Source organism: Mustela nivalis (assembly GCF_964662115.1).
Source record: "Mustela nivalis genome assembly, chromosome: 6".
Lineage (NCBI taxonomy): Eukaryota > Metazoa > Chordata > Mammalia > Carnivora > Mustelidae > Mustela > Mustela nivalis.
In genome coordinates, this window is record NC_139025.1 from 15,956,509 (window position 1) to 15,980,416 (window position 23,908).

The 23,908-nt window shown below is 43.7% G+C and overlaps 2 protein-coding genes across 5 annotated transcripts in view; one reads left to right on the forward strand and one right to left on the reverse strand.

The window, feature by feature from the left end:
* LOC309866087 (acylphosphatase-1) overlaps positions 1–12,930 on the reverse strand; it is a 372,899-nt gene extending 359,969 nt beyond the window's left edge. Inside the window, exons 1-2 of one of the 3 annotated variants that reach the window (XM_082733376.1) lie at positions 12,661–12,930; positions 6,164–6,261 (exon numbers count right to left, since the gene is read on the reverse strand). In XM_082733376.1, coding sequence (XP_082589502.1) covers positions 6,164–6,261; positions 12,661–12,823 — 261 coding nt within the window. In that variant the 5' untranslated portion in view covers positions 12,824–12,930. Of the gene's footprint in view, positions 1–6,163; positions 6,262–6,682; positions 6,799–12,660 lie in introns of those variants that run through there. The other 2 variants (XM_082733383.1, XM_082733375.1) reach the window with 2 other exon arrangements.
* A 165-nt stretch (positions 12,931–13,095) lies between these two features.
* ZC2HC1C (zinc finger C2HC-type containing 1C) lies at positions 13,096–21,927 on the forward strand. 2 transcript variants are annotated; one of them, XM_082733562.1, is made up of 4 exons: positions 13,108–13,197; positions 13,862–13,967; positions 14,062–15,406; positions 20,878–21,927. In XM_082733562.1, the coding sequence occupies exons 3-4, from the start codon at positions 14,081–14,083 to the stop codon at positions 21,139–21,141; spliced, it is 1,590 nt and encodes a 529-aa protein (XP_082589688.1). In that variant the 5' UTR covers positions 13,108–13,197; positions 13,862–13,967; positions 14,062–14,080; the 3' UTR covers positions 21,142–21,927. The 2 variants fall into 2 exon arrangements, with proteins under 2 accessions (XP_082589689.1, XP_082589688.1); XM_082733563.1 differs by lacking the exon at positions 13,862–13,967 and having other exon boundaries at positions 13,096–13,197.
* Positions 21,928–23,908: the final 1,981 nt, after the last annotated feature.

Genomic DNA, 23,908 nt, shown 5'->3' on the forward strand with positions numbered 1-23,908 from the left:
TCTCTCTGTCAAATAAATAAATAAAACCTAAAAAAAAAAGAAAGACAAGTGACTCTTGCCACATCCACCCAATATTATACTGGAGGTTCTAGCCAGGGCAGGGAAAAAGAAATAGATGGCATTCAAAGAAGAAAGGAAGAAGTAAAACTACCTTACTCACAGATGACATACTCATTTACAGAAAAATCTTAAGAGGTAAACACAAACACACACACAAATTAGAACTAATAGGTCTATAAGATTGCAGGATATAAGATAAATATACAAAAATCAGTTATATTTCTATAAACTGGCAATGAACAACCAAAAATGAAATTAAGGGAAAAATTCCATTTATAAATAGTATTGAACATAATAAATTTCTTAGGACTAAGTTTAACAAAAGAAGTACCGGACTTACTATATACAACTATAAAATATTGTCAAAAGAAAATAAAGATGTGAATAAATGGAAAGACATCCCATGTTCATGAATTGGAAGACAACATTGTTAAGATAAAAATACTTCCTAAATTGGTCTACAGATTTTAAGCAATTTCTATCAAAATCCCAGCTGCCTGGGTTGCATAAATTGACAAAACTGATGGTAAAATTCACATGAAAACATAAGGGACCCAGAATAGCTAAAAATAATGTTGAAAAGGAAGAACAAAGTTGAAGGACTCATATAACCCAATTTCGAAATTTACTTCAAAGCTATGACAGTCACAGTGTGGTACTGGCATAAGGATAGGTCAATGGACTAGAACTAGAGTCCAGAAATAAACCTTACATTTATAGCCAATTGATTTCTGACAAGGGTGCCATGACAATTCAATGGGAGAAAGTAATAGTCTTTTTAACAAGTGATCCTGGGACAGCTGGATCTCCATATACAAAAGAATAAAATCCACCTACCTCATACAATATAAAAAATTGACACTAACTGGATTAAAACATCTAAAGCTAAGAGCTTAAGTGATAGAATCCTTAGAAGAAACTTTCAAAAGAAAACATAGGCATAAACCTTCATGGTTTATCCAAACCTTGGATTAGGCAAAGGTTTCTTAGATACAACACTAAAGCACAAGCAACAAAAGAAATAATAAATTAGACTTCATCAATATTAAAACCTTTTGTGCTTCAAAGTTTTCATCAAGAAAATAAAAAGAAAACCTGCATAAGAAATATATGCAAGTCGGGGCACCTGAGTGGCTCAGTGGGTTAAAGCCTCTGCCTTCAGCTCAGGTCATGATCTCAGGGTCCTGGGATCGAGCCCCCCATCGGGCTCTCTGCTCAGCAGGGAGCCTGCTTCCTTTCCTCTCTCTGCCTGCCTCTCTGCCTACTTGTGATCTCTCTCTGTCAAATAAATAAATAAAAATCTTTATTAAAAAAAAAAGAAATATATGCAAGTCATTTAAGTAATACGGGACTAGTATCCTGAATATAAAAAATTTTTACCATTCAATAATAAGAAGATATAACTCATAGCAAATGATTTAAACAGACATTTCTTCAAAAAAGATATATTTTATTTTCTTTCATATGCCAATAAGCACATGAAAAGATATTTAGCATCATTAACTATTAAAAGGCAAACAAAATCACATACACCAGGTATATTACATACACCAGAATATTATTCAGCCTTGAAAAACAAGGAAAATCAGATACATGCTAGTGAAATAAACCAGTCACAAAAGGACAAATACTGTAGGATTTCACTTATATGAGGTACCTAGAGTAGTCAAAGTCATAGAAACAGAAAGTAGAATTGTTATTACCAGGAGCTAGGGAGGGGAAGGGGGAATTAGGAATTATTGCTTAAGGGATACAGAGTTTTGGTTTTGCAAGATGAAGGAGTTCTGTGGATGGATGGTAGTGATGGTTGCACAATGATGTGAATGTACTTAACGTCACTGAACTGTACACTTAAAAATGGCTAAAATGATACATTTTGCATTATATATATTTTACCACAATTTAAGAAAGTGTTTTGCACAGTTTCCAGATATAGGAGATTTCCTAGTGTCTTTCTGTTAATGATTTGTAGTTTAGTTCCGTTGTGGACGGAGAACATGCTTTGTATGACTTCAATCTTCTAAAATTCATTAATACCTTAAAATGAAATAAAACAACAAAAACCAGAGTGATATAACACTTCATACTCACTAGAATAATAGTGGCTCTAATAAAGATAAACAATAACAGTTGTTGACAAAGATCTGGAGAAATTGAAATTCCCCCATACATTATTAGTGGAGATATAAATGAAAGGAAAATAGAAAATATAGGGTGCCTGGATGGCTCAGTCGGTAAGTGGCTGCCTTCAGCTCAGGTCGTGATCCCTGGCTCCTGGGATCGAGGCCCACATCAGGCTCCCTGCTTGGCGAGAAGCTATTTTTCCCTTTCCCGCTCCCCCTGCTTGTGTCCCTCTCTCACTTTGTGTCTCTCTCTGTCAAATAAATAAATAAAATCTTAAAAAAAATAGAAAACATACAAAATAAATGAAAATAGTTTGACAGTTCCTCAAAAAGTTATATATAAACTTTTCCAGGTGACCCAACAATCTACTCTTAGGTATATACACCCAGGGGAATTGAAAAGAATGTTTACATAACAACAAATACATAAGTGTTCACATAATAGCCTAAAAGCGGAAACACCCTAGGTGTCCATGAGTTGGTGAATGGATATATAAACTCTGGTATATCTATACAGTGAAGTATTATGCAGCCATAAAAAGGAATGAAGTACAGTAGTCTCTCTCCATCCATGGTTTAACTTTCCCTGGTTTTGGTTACCCTCAGTCAACTGCAGTTCAGAAGATGATCATCCTTCTGAAGTGTCATTAGAAGGACAAAAGTAGCCTAATGCTACCTCACAGTGGCCACATCATTCACCTCAATTCATATACAGACATTTTATCTTCTCACATTATCACAAGAAGGGTGAGTATAGTACAATAAGATATTTTGAGAGAAAGACCACAGTTACATAGCTTTTATTATATTGTAATTTTTCTATTTTATTAGTTATTGCTGTTAATCTCTTATGGTACCTAATTTATAAATTAAAATTTATCATCCATAGGTCTATATAGGAAAAAACATAGTATATATGCGGTTTGGTACTAACCAGTTTGGGGCACCACTGTGGGTCTTAGAATATATTACCTGCAGTTAAGGGGAACTACTCTACTGACACATGCTATAATATGGACCAACCTGGAAAACATTACATTAAGTGAAAGAAGCCAAACACAAAAGACCACAAATGTGTGCTCTTTGTAAATGATTGTAAATTGTAATTTAAATTGTAATTGTAAATGATTCCATTTATATTAAATGTCCAGAATAGGCAAATCCATAGAGACAGAAATGAAGTTAGTGATTGCCAGGGGCTGGGAGGGATGGGATTTCTTTTTGCTCTGGAATTAGTGCACAATTTTGTGAACAGACTAAACACCATTAAAATTATACACTTTTATTTAAAAGGGTGAATTTTATGGGATGTCAATTATATGAAGTTCCTTTGAGGGGCACCTGGGTAGCTCAGTGGGTTAAGCCACTGCCTTCGGCTCAGGTCATGATCTCAGGGTCCTGGGATCGAGTCCCGCATCGGGCTCTCTGCTCAGCAGGGAGCCTGCTTCCCTCTCTCTCTCTCTGCCTGCCTCTCCATCTACTTGTGATTTCTCTCTGTCAAATAAATACATTAAAAAAAAAAAGTTCCTTTGAGTTCTATCATCATTTATTCCAGGAATGAGTGATTAATGGGACTGAATTCAGAGGTGAGATGATATCAACATACAGACTGTCATGAAAGAAAACGACTGTTAAAATGAACATATGGTTAAATGACTGTAAGTAGTAAGGAATACGTTATAAGTCTAATTAAGAAGAAAAAGAGGTGACATTTTATTTTTTTTTAAGATTTTCCTAATTTAGTTGACACAAAGAGAGACAGAGAGAGAGCACAAGCAGGGGGAGCAGCAGACAGAGGGAGAGGGAGAAGCAGGCTCCCCACTGATCAGACTGATCAGAGAGCCTGATGGGCTGGAGATGGGGGGGCTCGTTCCCAGAACCCTGGAATCATGACCTGAGCTGAAGGCAGATGCTCAACCAACTGAGCCACCCAGGCACCCAGAGATGGCATTTTCCTGTAGTTTTCCAAATCAGTATTTGTTGTCTGCATTATTTGATTGTCTCTGAACTGTGGGGTAGGGGGACAATAGACAAAGATGAGCTATACTACTGGCGTCCTTTTCCCTGAACGACTTTAATTTTTCTTTGAAGCTGTCACCCCCATTCACTAAGTTACAGGAATTTACCCTGCATAATTGGTACCAAAGCTAACTCCAACATAGCTCTTTCTACAACTTTTCAGCAATTTCCTTTCAATAAGCACTTCATGTATGGAACAGGAGGAAATGATTTGCAAGTGATTGGGGAAAAAAAGGTAATGACATGTTACATCCATATTTCGAAGATTTCAGGATTGAATTTTATGTACCACAGTACCAGGAATGCGATACTTGGAAGTTCCGCAGTCTTAACTCATTATCTTTGGCCATACACTGGGAAGGCAACAGCCTGATATCCCCTTAACAGAGACAGAAGGGAAACTGAGATTACAACTCCATGTGCATGTTGTGGGAAGATTAGTGACATTAAGGCATAGGTACAGGCTGTCAACGGTTTGTTCATCCTCACAATTACACCATGTTACTCTAATAGGAACACTAGACTCCATGTTCAGTGTTACCATTACTTAGCCTAGAATAGATCAAGTATTTTCATTAGAAAAGCTTTCGCTTGAAAAGGTAACTCTTCTTTCAGAGCCATAATGAACAGAAAGGAATCAAGTGGGGGAATGGGCAAGGCTAAAGAAATGAAAGAGGTCTGAAGAAAATGCAGCAGCTACAGAGGAAGCAATTACATGAATTTCATAAATATCATGAATTCATCTAAATGGTATCTGATTGGGGCACCCTGGGTAGCTCAGTCAGTTAAGCATCTGCCTTCAGCTTAGGTCATGGTCCCAGGGTCCTGGGTTCGAGCCCTATGTGAGGCTCTCTGCTCAGCAGGGAGTCTGCTTCTCCTTCGCCCTCTGCCCCCCACTCTCCCACTCATGCTCTCTCTCAAGTAAATAAATAAAATCTTTAAATGCCATCTGATCATCACAAGCTGGTGCAGCCACTCTGGAAAATAGCATGGAGGTTCCTCAAAAAGTTGAAAATGGAGCTACTCTAACGACCCAGCAATCGCACTACTGGGTATTTACCCTAAAAATACAAATGTAGTGATCCAAAGGGGCACGTGCACCCTAATGTTTATAGAAGCAATGTCCACAATAGCCAAACTATGGAAAGAACCTACATGTCTCTCAACAGGTGAATGGATAAAGATGATGTGGTATATATACACAATGGAATACTATGCAGCCATTGGGAAAAAACCAAAATCCTGCCATTTGCAACGACATGGATAGAACTAGAGGGTATTATGCTAAGAGGAATAAGTCAATCAGAAAAAGACAATTATCATATGACTCACATGTGGAATTTAAGAAACAAAATAGAGAAGTATGGGGGAAGTGAGGGAAAAATAAAACAACATGAAATCAGAGAAGGAGACAAACCATCAGAGATTCTTAATCACAGGAAACAAACTAGGGGTTGCTGCAGGGTCATGGGGGAGAGACAGGATGGCAAGGTTATGGACACTAGGGAGGGTATGTGCTATGGTGAGTGCTGTGAATTGTGTAAGACCGATGATTCACAGACTTGTACCCCTGAAGCAAATAATACATTATATGTTAATTTAAAAAATGCCATCTGATCAGTGTTCGTTTTCCTACAAGAATTGTGAACTGGGTGATGAGGCCACAACAGGGAGAACTGGGGAAGCCTTCAACTCCCCTTGGGAACAGAAAAGCTCATTAATATGTGTCTAGGTACTCTGGTACCACTGTCCGAAAAGAATGATAATAACAGCTCCTGATTCTGCCATTTATTTTGTCTTTCGTCCACTCCAAAGCGTTTCCATTCCCATTGCTCTACAAACCACCATGCAGCTACTCAAAGAGCCAGCTTCTCCCAGTGCACACTCATTCATCAGGAACATGGTCTGTTGTTCCCCTGCACGTAACCTTGGTATGTCCCCAAAGCCTCTAGGCCACATACCTGAGTGTACTTGCGGAAAAACACCCCTTGGACCTTCCCAAAAATTTCATAATCCACTGATATCAGGGTGTCCCCCTCTGCCATGTTCAAGCCCACACCTGTCAGAGACCAGAAAAGCAGAAAAGTAAAGGCCTCGTTATCCGATTCCAGGACCCCAAATCCCGAGGAAGAAAGGACCAGACCCACACTTCTCCATCTGTAAACCCTGCAACCTCTCCCTGACACGATGGTTCTCCATCGCCAGAGCACATTAGCAGGTACGTGCAAGCGCGGGGGTGCGAAGTAACAGTAAGAAGACTCCTGGGCCAAGGAGCCTGGGGTCGCAGGTGCCCGGAGGCCCCCTACAGGGTAATGACCTGCTTATCCAATTGCCTCCCTAGCCCATCCCCCATCGGGCTTCCTCTTCATCTCTTTCTCTTCCCAGGGACCCAGCTTCCATAGGCCACCACAATCCCCTTCTACTAACATTTTAGGGGTATCAAACTACGGACGCGCTACGGGGCCCTATCCCACGCTCACCCTCCTCGTCCTCCTCTCGGGCGCCGGGGACTACTCCCGCGACCGAGTCGCCAACGGTTCCCACCGCCCGGTAACCTCGGCGCCCGGAAGCCTATACAGCGGCTCTCCCTTCGCTGCCTCTCATGCCCATCAACTCTGCCGACCAATCAGAAATGGAGCGCTCGGCCCAGAGCCCGCCCAGAAGGCGAGATTTCCAAACGCGGTTGTCTTGAGAGAAGCCGCAAGCCCCAAGCTGGGCATCTCTCTGTCCAGTCTCAGCTCTGATTCTACAGACCCAGGCCTCGCCCCATCTCTGTCACTAAGTATGTTTTTTCCTCACTTTTTTTTTTTCGTGAGGAGAAAGGCGTCGATGAAGAAGGACTTGAAATAAATTCAGTCACTCAGTAAATATTAACTGAAAGCCTTCAGTATGCCAGGCGCAGTTCTAGGTGGTTGACCTACATCAGTGGACGAAAAGGGTCACTGGCCTGGAGGGACTTAAATTCAGGAGGTGGGAGATAGGCGATAAACATTAAATACAAAAATAAATAGGACACAGACAGGCATACCGTCTTACTGCATTTTACTGCACTTCACAGATACTACGTTTTTTGTTTTGCTGTTGTTGTTTTGTTTGTTGTTGTTTTTTTACAAATTTAAGTTTTATAAACCTGAATTAAGCCTAACAGCACCATTTTTTCCAACAGCATTTGCTCACGGTGCGTCTCTGAATTGCACTGTGGTAATCCTCACAGTATTTCAAACTTTTTCATCATTATTATATTTGAGATGGCAATCTAGGATCAGATTACAACTCACTGAAAACTCAGATAATGGTTAGCATTTTTTTTTTTTTTAGCTAAGTATCTTTTAAATTAAGGTAGGTACATTCATTAAAAAAGGTATGTACTTTTTTCAGACACACTACAAATGCATATGTAATAGACTACGATATAGTGCATGGGGAAACCAGTGCCAATAAAAGTTGTGTTTCTATTTTACTCACTTTATTGCAATATTCGCTTTATTGCAGTGACTGGGACAGAGTCCACAAAGTGTCTGAGGTATGCCTATACTGTTCTGCTCTGACTTTTTCTTTCTGTTCTCTTCAAATTTGGGGCCATTCCCCATTCTGGAATTAGTAGCAAGGAATTAAGTGAATAGGAAGCCCCAGAGGAGGTTATTCCTCCTTCTGTGTTTCTGGAAGCTGCCTTACTTAGAGAAAACTCTAAATAATGCTTATCTAAATCAATTGATTACAAGCACAAGCAAAGTAACCCTTGGCTCCAGAATCACAGCTGAATCAGTCAATCAAAGACAAATGACGAAAATGCATGAGTTTCTTTTGAGAAAATGAAATTGTCAAGGGAGTTGTGGATGATTGTTAAAAGTATAGACCTTGCAGGCATCAGTATCCAGCTACCCTTATGATTAAGAATGTATGAAGGAAAACTGTGGTATTTATTGTACTTCTTTGAATTGCCTGTATACATCACATCTCTTCATAACATAAGACTCCATATGTGAGGGGCACCTGGATGGCCAAGTCAGTCAAGCATCTGCCTTCGACTCAGGTCATAACGTCATGATCCCAGCATCCTGGGATCGAGCCCCTCATTGGGCTCCCTGCTCAGCGGGGAGCCTGCTTCTCCCTCTCCCACTTCCCCATACTTGTGTTTCTGCTCTCCCAATCTCTCTGTCATAAATAAAATCTTTTTAAAAAGATTCCATATGTGAACACTCTAGGTGGGCAGACTGCGTGAGGTGAGATGGATTTACAATGAAAGCCAAAAAGATTAATCATTTCACTTGTTCCCTCACTGAAAAGCGAGGATCCAGATCCTGAAGAATCATATAACCTTAGCACTGGAGTGGGCTGGGGGTGGGGTGGGAAGCTGGATTGAATGTTGTTATGCTTGGCAATATTTGAAAATGACAGCTAAATAGAGTGCCTGGCTTATGTTATTTTTTTCTCTAAAATTCATTTTTTTAAAGATTTTATTTATTTATTTGACAGACAGAGACCCCAAGTAGGCAGAGAGGCAGGCAGAGAGAGAGAGGAAGGGAAGCAGGCTCCCTGCTGAGCAGAGAGCCCGATGCAGGGCCTGATCCCAGGACTTTGGGCTCATGACCTGCGCCGAAGGCAGAGGCTTTAACCCACTGAGCCACCCAGGCGCCCCTAAAATTCATTTTTTTAAAACATTTCTTTCTTTTTTTCTTTTTTTTTTTAATCTGAGAAAGCAAGACAGAGAGAGGGCAGGAGCAGGGGGTAGGGAGAGAGGGAAAGGGAAAGCAGACTACCCACTGAGCAGGGAGCCCGATGTGGGACTCAATCCCAGGACCCTGGGATCATGACCTGAGCCAAAGGCAGATGCTTAACTGATTGAGCCACTCAGGCGCCCTCTCTAAAATTCATTTTTATTTGTTATTTTTTGTTTCTTAAGAGAGGGAGGTGGGCAGAGGGAGAGGGAGAGAATCTTAAGCAGGCGCCATGCCCTGCACAGAGCCCAGTGCGGGGCCTGATCTCACAACCCTGAGATCCTGACCTGAGCTGAAATCAAGAGTCCCTTATCTTTAATTGTTAATGTTTTATTTATTTTAGAGAGAGAACACTGGCAAGAGGGGCAGAGGGAGAGAGAATCTCAAGCAGGCTCAATCTCATGACCCTGAGATTGCGACCTGAGCTGAAACTAAGAGTCAGACACCCACCCACCTGTACCACCCAGGTGCCCTGAAAATTCTTTCTGAAAAAACTAGTTTCTCGATAGAATTTAAAAAATAAAAAAACTATTGTTTACTACATTCTGGACACTGTAGGCTATACAAAGATGAATGATACAATCTTTGTCCTCAAAGGCTGTTTTATTTAGTATGATACAAATGTGCATGCACATAATGACAATAAAATGCACAACATGGGGCACCTGGGTGGCTCAGTGGTTAAAGCCTCTGCCTTCGGCTCAGGTCATGATCTCAGGGTCCTGGGATCGAGCCCCGCTTTGGGCTCTCTGCTCAGCGGGGAGTCTGCTTCTTCCTCTCTCTCTCTGCCTGCCTCTCTGCCTACTTGTGATCTCTGTCAAATAAATACATAAAATCTTAAAAAAAAATACACAACATGTTAGTCAATTCCATGAACATCCATTAAGAGCTCATCATGACTCAACCCCGTCCTTCAACAAGAACAGAAAATACTTGAGAGCACAAAGGAGGAAAAAGTTTCACTCTGACTGAGAAGATTGGGAAAGTGTTCTTGGAGGAAGCAGGACATCATTCAGGTTACACAACCACAACCAGTAAGTGATGGGGCTGGAATCTATTTCCAGGCAGTCTGAGTACAGAACGCACTCCCATAAATGCTACGCTGTACCACCACTGGTAACACCACAGAGATAAGAAAGATAAATAAGAAAGAAAAGAAAAGGAAAGAAGAGGAGAAAAAAGAAAAGAAGAGAGTGAGAGAGAGAAAGAAAGAAAGAAAGAAAGAAAGAGGAAGTGCAAGTAGTCAGGTGTGGCTAGACCAAGGGTTCTCAACCCTGGCTGCACACTTTTAAAAATACCAATGCCCAGGGGCACCTGGGTGGCTCAGTGGGTTAAAGCCTCTGCCTTCGGCTCAGGTCATGATCCCAGGGTCCTGGGATCGAGCCCCGCGTCGGGCTCTCTGCTCGGCAGGGAGTCTGCTTCCTCCTCTCTCTCTCTCTCTGCCTGCCTCTCTGCCTACTTGTGATCTCTGTCTGTCAAATAAATAAATAAAATCTTTAAAAAAAAAATACCAATGCCCAGATCTCACCCCCAGAAGTTGCTTTCCAGGGAGTTCTAAAGCTCAGCCAGGGTTGATATACACTGGGTTAGACTCTAGGGAGGGAGGCAGGGCTAGAAAGGCAGGTTGGACCTAATCTGGCAGATTGAAATACCACGTTAAATTATGTGTTTCAACTTGAAAGGTAGAAGTAAAGAAGGAGCCCCTGGGTGAAAGAATGATGGGTTCAGAGGTATTTAAGATAATTACTCTGGCAGCAGCATAAAAAATGAGCTCAGGGAGTAGATGTCGAAGGCAAGAATAGCTGTTAGGAGAGTGAGAAAAGCGAGGAAGAGCTCTCCAAGGGCAGTAGCAATGCAAAGGACCAGTCATATATGAGACATTGCAAAGTACATTAAAGAGCGCCTGCTCACTAATTAGACAGAACGGGTGACAAAGAGGGGGACGAGTGCAAGATGACTGATGCTTTCAGCATGAAAGGGAACACCAGACAAGGGGCACTTGGGTGGTTCAGTTGGTTGGGCATCTGCCTTTGGCTTGGGTCCTGGGATCGAGCCCTAAGCCCCACATCAGGCTCCCTGCCCAGTGCGGAATCTGTTTCTCCCTCTGCCCGTCCACCCACTTGTGCTCGCTCTCTCTCATATAAATAAATAAAAACTTTTGGGGGGAGATGATCATGAATTTGTCTTCTGTCATACTGAGTCTGAGGTTCCTGAGGAACATTCTGGTGGAGGTGCTAAATAAGCAGCCAGAAATTTGAGTCTGTAACTAGGGAGAGAGCCCAAGCTGAGTGTCATTTAAACATAGGAGAGACCTGAAATTTCAGCTTTTGGAGGTGCTAAATAAGCAGCCAGAAATTTGAGTCTGTAACTAGGGAGAGAGCCCAAGCTGAGTGTCATTTAAACATAGGAGAGACCTGAAATTTCAGCTTTTGGTTGAAACTGTTAAGGAAGAGAATGTCTGGGACTGTGTGTATATGAGAAATAAGAGGGCTTTGGAGAACACCTAAATTTGGTGGGCAGGTGAGAAAAAGACATAAATGCCCAAGACTTGGAAGACGATGGAGCAAAAACATGAAAGAAGAAACCAAGAAGGCACGAGAGAGCAAGGGAGAAGAGAGTTCCACAGGAGTGGAAAATCAGTGATGGCAAATGAGTAGGCTAAAGAAATAGCAGCTTTTGTTTCTGGCCACTGGGAAGCCATCAACAGTCTGGCAGTTAAATAAAATGGAAGAGGTGGAAGCCAGACCACAATGGACGGGACACTGAGGAGCAGATGAGAGAACGGGGGCCACAAATGCACAGCTGTCTATTAGGAAAGCTTGCGGAGAAGAGGAGAAATAAATGGGACCCTAAGATGAGAGGCAGCAGGTCACAGGAAATAAAATCCGTTTTGCAGGGGAAAGGCAAACATATTTTAAAACCAAAGAGAAGGAGTGTGCAGATAGATGCAGCTTGAAGTGAACAAGATGGAGGGATAAAGTGATGGAGTGAATTCCTAGGGGATATGGAAAGAGACTAATTCAACAGAACTCCTGGAAAGAGAGAGGCTCCTTTTCCTCAGACACAAGAGGGAAGGAATTCAAGATGGAGCGAGGCATTCTGGGAAATTCAGCCAGACTGGAGGGGAGCTGCAGGAGCTGATGACAGGCCCGCCAGATGCTGAGATAATTAGGACCTTGAGAGTGGTGGGTATATAGAGAAGGCAGTCGAGTCAGCTGGGAAAGAAAACAAGGAATAAAAGGACTGCCCTGGAGGGCCCACCAAGGAATTTCTCTGTAACATGTAAAACTGTAATAATGACATGTTGAAGCATTAACACTGACTACTGCTGTCCACTTTATTTCCCATGTGCATGAATCTTCTGGATAGTTACAGGAAAAAAAGTAAACCGCCTGTTCCAAAAAGCTTACACAAATGAATTAAAGCATGAAGACAAATAAGCTCTCTTCTAATGTTTACAATTTACAGAATATTATTTCGTGTTGAAACCAGTTTATACTGATTATTTTCAATCTAGTAGTTAACTTTATTATCATTACACTTGGCTGAGTCACTCTTGGGCCCCACGAAGAGCCGGCCAGAGTTATCACGTGAGAGAAAAACATTATATCAAAATAATTAGATTGGCTACAAAAACTACTTCGGAAAGATACTGAGTAGCAAAACCCAGCCAAGTTGCTAAAATCTGACCGCAAGCTCCAAACTATTGGCTAGGAAAAAGCACGGAGGGACAGCCGTACCTGGGGCCCGTACCACGCAGCCGAACGAGCTAAGAAAGGCTATCAGCAGGCCCACTCCCGCTAAGCGGGCGGACACCGGAATCCGGCGGCAGGATGACTCCGACGCACATCTAGGGGCTCCGACTTTTGCCAGAGAAGGGCACACCCCAGGGTCTGGGAGCATCGTTCTCAGAAAAATACAAGTTCTTTGATGAAGCCCCAGAAAGCCTCTCCCGCCCCCTCTCCCGTTCCCCAAGGGCAGGGCGGGACCGAGCTGCAGAGTTGGCGGGACACCGGGTCAAGTGACACTCAAAGTGACCACACCCCCCTCGCGGGCGCCTCAGGTCCGCGTGCGGCCTGCGCCTGCGCGCGCTTCACGGGCGGTGTTCGTAGCGGGAGAAGGGGCTGGGCGCGCACGCGCTCCGTCTCCAGGCAACGAGAAAAACAGAGGCCCTCAGAGAGCGCCTGCGCGGCGAGCGGTTGGCAGGGGGTTGGTCTGGTCTGGGAAGCTAAGTGCTGGGGTTTTCCCTGAGCAGGAACGGTGCTCCAGAGCCTCAGGTACGCGGAAGGGGAGGGCAGACATGGGGTCAGCGCCTCGACCTCCCCAGGGCCCCATGGATAGAAGAGCGAGGGCTTGTTCTCAAAGCGGAGTCCCCAGTGGGGGCGCCCCCGGCTGACCCTTTAGGACGGTGCGTGACTTCAGCGTCCCGGATCTAAAAGCTGCGGCGGCCAGGCCAGGTGGCCTCCGCGTCTCAGCTTACAGACCCTTCGTAGTCCGCGTCGCCGGGACTTCTCAGCTGAGGGTTTGACATCAGGCACCTGCTGCAGGCCTTGGGCAGCCTCTGGGTTCTTTGGACTCGGGCACGCTTCCAGCAGGAGGGACGCTGGAGAGCTCTCTGTGCCAGGCCCTGACCTCTGGGCCGCAGTTTGCTCACCTGTGAAACAGTAGGGCTGGACTCAGACTCCTAAGGTCCCTAAATGCCAGTCTGAGCGGAACTTCAGTTTACCGGTGAAGAAACGAGACAGCAACGGGAAGTTGCTTGTCCTGTGTCACAGGCCTAAAACCTGATTTTCGATCCAGTAGCTCTTCCCAGTAAATCTTCCCCCCAACTAGGGAGTGCCCTGTGTATGGCAGGAGCATCACTGTGAATGGCAGAGGCTGGTACTGGAATAAAGCTAGGTGGCAGGAACACCCGTGTCACATTCGTTTCTCTATCCTCAGGACCTAATCAGCACCCACAGGAAATAATGAGCGTTCACCAAATGCTTATTGAAGGAAAGCTCTGGCAGACCCAGCACCTCTGTCTCTAAAAAGTTCAAGAGAATAGGTAGGTAGGACACATGGAGAAACACTTTTATTTTAGCAGCGGGGAGGAACCTCAGACAAATTCCTCACATATATCTGGCTTAAATCTCCCCTAGGCTTCAGTCCAGTCCCTGAATGGCTGGCCTCCAGTTGGCACCATCTCTGCCTGTGGGCGTTATGCTTCCATATAATAAGAGAGAAGCTCCAGGGCTCCTCTCCACGAAGCAAGAGCCCTGTGAAAAAGGTGACTCTTCTCAGCGGTCCTCCATTGGGCACCCGAGGAACAATTTCCAGCAGAAACTTTTGAGCAACAAAGAGTTGACACTGGATAATATCTACACTCACTCCAAATGGGACACCTGCACGAAAGTCCGGAACTGCTCCTATCCCCACTGTGTTGGAATCAGCCAGCAAGATTTAAGAAGCAATCCCCAGGGCCAAGCAAAGGGTTTATTTTACTCATCAAGCCCTCAGTCCCGGTATCCCCAAACACATAATCAGGAATTCATCTCCTTCACAAAGAAGCGAGTTGGGGTAGACCGGGCATACCCACTGAAACCCGTGTTCCATAGGAAGTCTCATAGTACTGGGGAGGCTGGCATTGATGGGGACCAGAATGTTTCTCCAAGACCCCCTGAGCCAAGAGAGTTTCCATACAGCAGCTTTGGTTCAAGGAACTGGGTGCATTCATCTGTGGTTCGTGCTGTTGCTGCCACACAGGAGGAGAGGGCCCTGGCAAACTCCAACAGAGCTGAATGGGTGCAGATCCAAAGACTAGAAGCTGCAGGGGAGAGCTTACAGGAGGAAATTCGAAGAAAAGAGACCCTCCTAAGGGAAAAGCTGAAGAAGACAGAGGAGGAACTCAGAAGGATCCAGAAAGAAAAGGAACAGGTTAAGGAAAATGAAAAAAGAGAGCTACAGAGAATGACACTCCCCAGGAGGAGAGTTAAAGGTAATAGCAACACCGCATACAGACCTGCCTTCTCCCCAGAATTCGGGTCTGAGGAGGTCTTCAGTAGAGCCAAGGGAGAGGATGAAATTTGGGGACGGTCTCAAGAAAATACTAGTCCATTTCAGCTCTCTGATTATGGAATACAGAAACTCAAAAGGGAAAGACTGGTGGCAAGCAATAACAAAATCCGAGACCTAGTCTCACAGCCATCAAAAGAGTGTTCTCAGTCTTCAGAAGGGCCTGGCAGTGCTTGGCAGGGGTCCACCAGCAATCCGAGTTTGTCCAGGTCCCCAGACTCCTCGCTTCCCAGCTGTTCCACTGAAGAGCCCGAACTTGGCGAATGTAGCCACTGCGGACGCAAGTTTCTCTTGCTCAGGCTGGAGAGACACTCCAATGTCTGCAGCAGGATGCAGGGTTCCAAGCGGAAAGTGTTTGACTCCTCCAGGGCCCGGGCCAAGGGCACAGAACTAGAGCAGTACTTGAACTGGAAGGGATCGGCCTCAGTCAAGGTAACAAGGCAAGGGCCTTATGGATTTGACTTTGAGTGGGGATCATTGTAAAGGGATGTCATATCGGTTTTCTTTAGGAAAAATTCATGTGTCATAGAGGGAGAAAGTGAGAATTAACATTTATTGATTACTACTGTGTGCCAGTCACTGTGACAGGAGCTTTTCGTTAAGATCCTCACCAGAATCCTGTGAAGGTTTCGTTGTCTCTTATTTTATCAATTCAAAAGTCAAGTCTCAGAGAGTTTAACTTGCTTGAGATCACAAACAGCGCCTGGGTGGCTTAGTCATTAAGCATCTGGCTTTGGCTCAGGTCATGATCCTGGGGTCCTGGGATCAGGCTCCCTGCTCAGCAGGAAGTCTGCTTCTTCCTCTCCCACTCCCCTTGCTGTGTTCCCTTTCTCACTGTGTCTCTCTCTGTCAAATAAATATATAAAATCTTTAAAAAATAATAATAAATGGCAGAGTCAGCACATATGGGGTGCCTGGGTGGCTCAGTCGGTGAAGTGTTAGTTAAGCATCAACTCTTCATTTTGGCTCAGGTCATGATCTTAGGGTCCTGGAATCAAGCCCCCCAAGCCCCACTTTGGGCTCCCACATCTGGCCCCAGCCCTGCATCAGGCTCTGTGCTCAGTGGGGAGTTTGAGGGTTCTCTCTTTCCCTCTGCCCCTTCTCTAAAATAAGTAAATAAATCTTTAAAAAAAAAATGGTGGAGTCAGCATATAAATCTGGGTCAGAATGACTGCAAAATCTAGACTTAAAAAATATATGTTTGGGACGCCTGGGTGGCTCAGTTGGTTAAGCGGCTGCCTTCGGCTCAGGTCATGATCCCAGCCTCCTGGGATCGAGTCCCACATCGGGCTCCTTCCTCAACAGGGAGCCTGCTTCTCTCACTGTCTCTTCCTGCCATTCTGTCTGCATGTGCTCACGCTCTCTCTCTCTCAGAAATAAATAAATAAAATATTAAAAAATATATATATATGTTCTATTGATTATGAAAGTTAATAAATGCTCAGAAAATTTAAAAGATTTGAAAAATATAAAGAGAAAAATGATGCAGCACTTCACGCTTGGGAGAGAGTTCCTTGTTCTTTGTAATGTACTCTGCCACCTCCCACGATTAGGATTTGTTACAACTCCTATAATGGTCTCTACTTTCTCAAGATTAGCTCAGTTCTGATATACTTCTTAGTAAATACATGAAACATAATTAAGTTTGCAATCCTTTTTCTCCCCATCCGGAGTCTAAACACCTTAAAGGTGAAGGAGTGTATTTTTGGTTAACATTCCCACTGCAGAAAAACTAGGTTGTAAAAAGACTGTGAGACACTTGCCTGGTAAGTTTAGGGGTATTTCGCAGGTGTATTTGGACAGTTAGATCTGTGTCTCATGAATAAATCTACCACTCTGTCGACGTTATGCCCCTTGGTCTGTAAATGAGTGTTTCTCAAGGTAGGGCATGCTGGCAACCATTTTTTATTTTAGTAGTTTTAGTGTGTATTAGAAAAATATAACAACATATGAAGCCTGTGGTTTCTAGGAATCATGTACGTAAAGAAAAACATTAAGTAATTTATGGTAAGGGGGATAAAGTGAAAGTGGTATGCAGATGACCAAAGTTTGGGAAAGCCTAGACCACGTGATCTCAAAGCCGCAACCAGCTGTAATTTTCTAACAAAATATGACAATATATTCTGTTTTTGGTTCTTTCCAACCCTCCTTGTGCTGCACTAGCACCTCTTACCTGCTAAGCACTTAACAGTTTATGGGCAGGCATACTTGCTGGGGCCTTTAAAAAACTCAAATTTTTGCAGCAGCTGTTAGGAGAAGTCAATTGCAGTTATTTCTTTCAGTATAGTTTGGAAGATTGCCACAAAAAGTCCCTCTGTGTTCAGAGATAATCTACCTGAAGTCCAGTTTCCAATAAGAATTCAACATTTTGCTCTTGCAGAGAATGATAGGATCACCAGTTCCTGTTCTTTCCTGTTTTCTTTCTGGTCAACCTACTGGGGTCTTCTCTGTCCCACTATGGGGGTGGTTTCTGGCAGTTGCCTGAAAAGAATCTTGTGTTTCTTAAATTCATAAACACGTAGCAGTGAAGCAAAACAATTGGATTTCTGAGATTAGACAGCCTAGCTTTGTGGAAACTAGTTTTGTGGCGGGGTGGGGATATGATGCCTCAAGGATACGGAAGCAGAAAGGATCTGGATTGAGATGCACTAACATTCCTTGGAATGTTCTTAGTCTTATTCTAGAGCTTTGTGCCTTTGGAAGCTGAATGTCTCCCTGTTATTCCTCTACTGTACTCACAAGAACAAATGACTTTCCTTGTATCTTTTAATTTTCACAGAACTTCCAGCACACTCGTAGCTCTGGTCTCTCCACTGGACCTTAAGCATTGGAGCACAGGAACCACATCTTTGTGCTTTGTGAAAAATAAGTGTTAACTGAATTAAAATTTCAATATCATGAATATGATGAATTAATAGTTAATTTAATATGATGAACTATCATATATACTTGAGGAACTTTCCCCAATTCTTTTAAAGGCTCCTGGATACTATTTCTAACACACAGATTCTCTTGCCTTCTTGTCTGTTTCAGTAAGGCTCCCTCCTGAGGATCCTTTTCCTTTGATAGTATCTCTTCCTGTCATTCATCATTAATAATATCAGATCACCAAGCAGCCACTTGTCTCCTTTTTCGTCTTTTTAAAATTAATTTTATATTAATTTAAATATTTGAATACGTTTTAAAAGTCATGTACTAAGTGATCTGTAAGGCAACAAGCAGGATCCTGCCTTACCCTTCTTCATCCTAATGGCCCCCAGTGGCAGCCTTCAGTTCCTGATAGATGACCCTTCTGGTATGCATTTCCATATTTCTCAATAATGTGCCTATTTTCTTGATTAATCGGTTTTGCACACTATCTGTTGACTTCCTCCTATGAATGCTGCGGGTTAAGCTTTCACATCTCCTCTCCTTTTACTTTTCTTCTTCCCTTCTCCTTCCATCATGGTGGAATCACAATTTTGGGTTAAACCAGTAGTCAGCTTTTACATTATAATAACCATGTAAATTTTGTTCACTGACGAGTGTATAAATTCTGCCTCTGCCCACATGAAACTGGAATTAATAGCTGACTCATATTTTCATTTGTTTGGGTTTCCTACATACCTGTCTCTAATTATTTTTTTCCTAAACGATCCAGCTGATGTCAGACACCTGTTAGTGTTTTTGTAAATGCTCAAACACCTAATCCGTCAGTTTAATTTTTTTTTTTCCCCCTATTCTGGAAACTTCCCTCCCACCACTCTTTTTCCTCCTGCACCAGTCTGGACTGGTTATTCTCTAGGCCTGGTGCAAACCTGTTGTTGTGGGGCTTCTTTTTGCTCCTCCTCCGTGTTGAGTCCTGTTTCCAGCTTCTTATGTCCTTTTTCTTACTTTATTCCTTGCTTTGCTGAAGCTTTCAAGAAACGTGCATGGGCAGTGGTGTATTTATATATATAAACATAAACATAAATATAAATATGTATGTCTCAGAATGAATTAAAATATCCATACAATAGGCTTATATTTCATAGATGATTTGACCAGGTACAGAATTCTAGGTAGAAAATGATTTTCTGTTTTAACTTTTAAGGCATTTTCCCTTTTAGCGTCCAATGTTACCGTTGAGAAATCTATGCCCTATTGCTTCCTGCTCCACTGTATGAAACCTCTTCTGGTGTTTCTCTTTTTCTGAAAGCCTACAGGATTCTCTATTCTGAAATCCTACAATGATTGTGTTGGCTACTTGGTAGATAATTTCAAGAGCAGTGACCTTAATTCTAGGAATGCTTATTGTATTACTTATTTAATAATATCTTCTGTGTGATTTTTCTATTCTTTTTGGCACTCCTTTTGGTCAGGTGTTGGACTTTCTAGATTGGTTTACTAATTTCCTAATCTTTCCTACTTTCCATCTGGATCTTTTTTCCCATTCTGAGCAATTTTCTTGATATTTTACAACATTTCTATTTTTATTTTTAGCTATCACCATTTTTTAAAGTGGTCTTTAAAAAAAAGATTTTATTTATTTGACAGAGAGATCACAAGTAGGCAGAGAGGCGGGGGGGTGGGGGGGAAGCAGGCCCCCTGCTGAGCAGAGAGCCTGATGTGAGGCTCAATCCCAGGACCCTGAGACCATAACCTGAGCTGAAGACAGACGCTTAACCCACTGAGCCACCCAGGCGCCCTAAATGGTCTTTTTAAAAATAAAGACTTTTATGTGTTTATTTGAGAGAGAAAGAGCGAGAGCAAGTGATCAGGGGGAGGAGCAGAGGGAGAGAAATGAGCTTACTCCGCACTGAGTGCAGAGCCCAACATGGGGCTCAATCCCATGACCCCGAGATCATGACCTGAGCTGAAATTAAGAGTCGGATGCTCAATCGACTGAGCCACCCAGGCGCCTCTTAGCTATCACAGTTTTTATTTATAATAGTTCTTTCTGGTTCTCTGGCTTTAAGTTTTCTTTTACCTCCCTCCTTCTTGTTTCCTGAGAGTGAGTGAGAGAATGTACCTGTTTTGGTTTCTCTCATTAGAACTTGACTCAAATATCTGGTGATCCCAGGCAGTCCGTTCCTATTTAAGCTTAAGTGGGGCTTGTTTTTGTTGTTGTTAGGTAGTACTTTTTTTTTTTTTTAAGATTTTATTTATTTTTGTGATAAAAATAAAATCTTATTTTATTTATCTCAGAGCGAGAAGCCCATTCCCCTCTGAGCGGAGAGCCTGATGTGGGACTGATCTGAGGACCTGGGATCATGATCTGAGTGCAAGGCAGATGCTTAACCGACTGAGCCACTCAGGCGCCCTGAAGTGGGGCTTGTTGACTGGAGGCCTTCATATTAGGGTTATCAAACAGTGAGCCTTTTCACTGGAGTCACTCAGGGTCGGCATCTAACAGCTTTTCTCTCGACTGCTTGGTGCACGCAGAGAACTCCTGTCTCCTATGAGGGTGCCAACATGTTTGATGTCCTGGGAGCTGTATGGGGGAAGGAGGCCGACAGCGCCATAATTCATCACATATACCTGCACTTAATCCCAATTTTCAGCCTCAGTATTACCCTGTTCTCTACTATGCCTGGACTTCCCGAGACTGAAACCTGTCTGGTTCGGTTTCTCCAGAGGACAAACCCGTTCTCCCGTGAGAGTGCTCAAAGTGACCGACACTTGGGTGTGCAAGATGGGAGAGGGGCCCAGGCACCCAGTTTATTCCCGGCCCTGCACCTCTCCCTCTCCGCTGCCTGTGCGATAAGCACCCCTCCCTTAGCTCAAGTGCTTCCACTCTGGCAAGTCCGCTCTGCTGCTCCTTTCCTGTTCTCTCTGATCCGGCAGATAAACACCCTGTACATTTCCTACTGTCATTCCGATGAAGACTCGGAAGGAGATGTGGTAAACGCAAGTTGACTGACCTGTCTTCCTCCCCCTTACAGACTGAACCTCCTCGGAAGAGCAACTGGAGACAGAAGCACGAGTCCTTCATCCGTACACTCCGTCAGGCCCGAGAGGTCCAGCAGGTAATTGCCAAAGGTGGAAACCCCGCAGACGTGCCTCCCATCCTGCCTGCAGAAAATCCGGATTATATTCAGTGTCCTCACTGCAGCCGCCACTTTGCTCCCAAGGTGGCCGAGCGGCACATTCCCAAGTGTAAGACCATTAAGAACCGGCCTCCACCTCCAAGGAAGCATTACGGTTGAGCAGACAGCAGTGGGAGCTGCAGAAGGCTCTGCTCTCATCAGCAGTTAATGGGAGTAGAACAATGTGATGCATAACAGAACTAAAACTTCCACATCTCCCCCATATGCCTGCAGAGCTTAAATCAGTGAGGAGAGACCCATCGCTAAGCAGCAGGAAGCTAAAGGAAGCCTCAGCTTCCCACGAAATTACCACCTCAGGCTGGTGCGCCTTGTTATTGGCCTGGGAACGGATGGGCAAAGACTCTCAGTGTAGTGAGCGGCCCACAGTAAAGCTCTCTTCTCACGAGGCGGGCGTGTGGTTTGTGCTGAGTGCCTGCGTCTGCTGTGCCTTCCTGCCCCTGCCTCTGTGCATGTGCCTGTGGTTCCTGTTAACACTTCTTGCCCCTGCAGAAGAGTTCTGAATGAATCTCAAGCTGCTACATGAGATTGAGCTGGTGTGAGAGGATCATGATCCCCCCGCCCCGCCGTGGCAGCGCTTACAAAAGATAGTATGATTTTGCTGTAAGGCAAATGGAAAATTACCCTTGACCTTGGTGATGTGTGGTGCTGGCCGAAAGCCAATACCAGTTTGTAAAGGTAGGGTGCCAGTATATCCTAAACCCACAGTGGTGTACTGTGCCATAAAGGGAACCTCATCTTTTTGTGCCTTGCATGGTAGGGCTGGGAAAGAGCATCCCGTATGCCCCAGGAGTTGCTCTTTGCTAATGGACTGCATATGTTCCCCCGCCCCCCCCCCCCACAAAAAATAAAATAAAATAAAGAAAGAAAGAAAAAAGAAGGAAGGAATTTCAGTTTCAGCTCTTGCTGGCATTCTGCTTTGAGATTGGGTTGGGTATATGGCCTTTTAAATGCGTGGCAAAGTCTACCATCAAAGCAAGCTGGGACATTGCCAAGTCACCCGTCCCTGCCCATTTTACCACAGCGAACTTCTCTTTTAGAAAGTAAACTTTGATGAAAAAGATACTGGACTTTTTAAAGTTTTTCTGTGCAGCATTGTGCGTACTGCACTGCAATGAGACCTTCTTTCAATGGGTTTTGGGGACTTTGGGGGGCCTGGATGGCTCAGTGGGTTAAGCCGCTGCCTTCGGCTCGGGTCATGATCTCAGGGTCCTGAGATCGAGTCCCGCATTGGGCTCTCTGCTCAGCAGGGAGCCTGCTTCCCTCTCTCTCTCTGCCTGCCTCTCCATCTACTTGTGATTTCTCTCTGTCAAATAAATACATAAAATTAAAAAAAAAATTAAATGATAAAATGGTAAGTCCTAGATTGGTCAGGTGGGAGAAGTGATAAGGTAATGCCTGTTGGGGGTAATCAGTTCAGACAGGATGAAGATAGAACAGATCTGAAATAACAGTAGGATTATTGTACTGAGAGCAACACTCAGATTGTTGGTTTAAAATACTGCAGAAAAAACACCCAACCTGACAGGGGCCAAGGTGACTAAGCAGACAGTAAAACCTTATTTGCTAAGAACAAATGACCACTCGCTACAGCTTTTCCTCTGCAGCTTCTGCTAAAAGGCTGGGCTAACAGATCAAACCAATTAGGACCCCAGCCTGAAAAAAATGTACATACTTAGAAAACACAACATAATGACTTGCTTTATGCTTCTAAATTTTTGCAAAGAAAAAGAGGGATCACAGAATGGGGCCTTTGAAGAAACCTCACACACACGCACTGGATATTTAACCCAATATATACATTACCCAGGCAAGTCTAGTGAAGTGCAGACTGTAAGTTTCACCCTTGATGGTAAATGCAGATGGCAAGAAGGAGCTGCGGCCAAGGCTGCAAATTGGTAGCCTCTGGACTGCTTTGTCCTACACCTGACATTTAAAACCTGGGATATGGAGAATCTCTTGAAAAGCTGGAAGTTCTGGAAATATTGGGCCAGCAACCCTGCAGAGCTCCTTCAGATGGGCTGACCACATCTATCACCAAGCGCTCCCCACCAGCCTGCTGCACCTAGTCACCTTTCCTGCCTGGCCCCAGGGGCACTCAGGTTTGGGATCCCTGGATGATGGGATTAAGTTCACAGATCAGGGCCCTCTGGGGACAACAAATGTATGTGTGGGGAGTGCCTTCTACAGACACAGAAAGCAGTTATTCGTTCTTCTATTGCTGGAGAAGTGATGCAGTAGTGCCTCAGTGTTTGTTCCCTCCAATCTCAACACGCATAGGCCTTGATTAGGTTAGGGCAACTAGGAATTCTTTTAAATTTAGCTGGATCTGCTCTTTGGGAAGAGGTCAGAACCCTTTTTCTCTCTAAGTCCTTTCCTGGACAGCGGAGGATGACAGTGGGTAAGGCTGCGTGGTCTTGTCCGTGGGTGATGCGTCTTTATCCAAGAAGCTTCAGTACAAGCAAACGTTATAAATTTTTAAAGTTTAAAAGGTTAAGCAATGGGGAAAATATCTCATGGTGAAACTCATGTCATATGAAAGTATATGCAGACGTGCTGAAATAGTACTTCTTAACAGCAGTGTATTTAAGGCCGCATGGTAACTTTTGGCCAACATTTGCTTTTGGTCATTAATTTATCATTCTTCACAACTACAAAGGAGGAAGCAGAGATGTGATATAGTGTTTTTCTCTCTCATGTTCCTGATTCTGTGAGGTTTGGTGATCAGCATGTTTATTTCCATAGTTAATCATTGAAGTAATAAATGATTTTTGGCTTTGTGGCAGGAAGGAACATGTTTTGTGGTCCTGACTACAGCCCAGTCTGCAGGACTTTAATGAGTAATACTTCTTTGGAGGCCCAGGGATAC

Excerpts from the sequence above, each read along its gene's own strand:
- ZC2HC1C (XM_082733563.1), top strand. The coding sequence starts at position 14,081 with ATGGCTGGCCTCCAGTTGGCACCATCTCTGCCTGTGGGCGTTATGCTT. Across the intron at positions 15,407-20,877 it reads AGGGATCGGCCTCAGTCAAG|ACTGAACCTCCTCGGAAGAG; the intron begins GTAACAAGGCAA and ends TCCCCCTTACAG.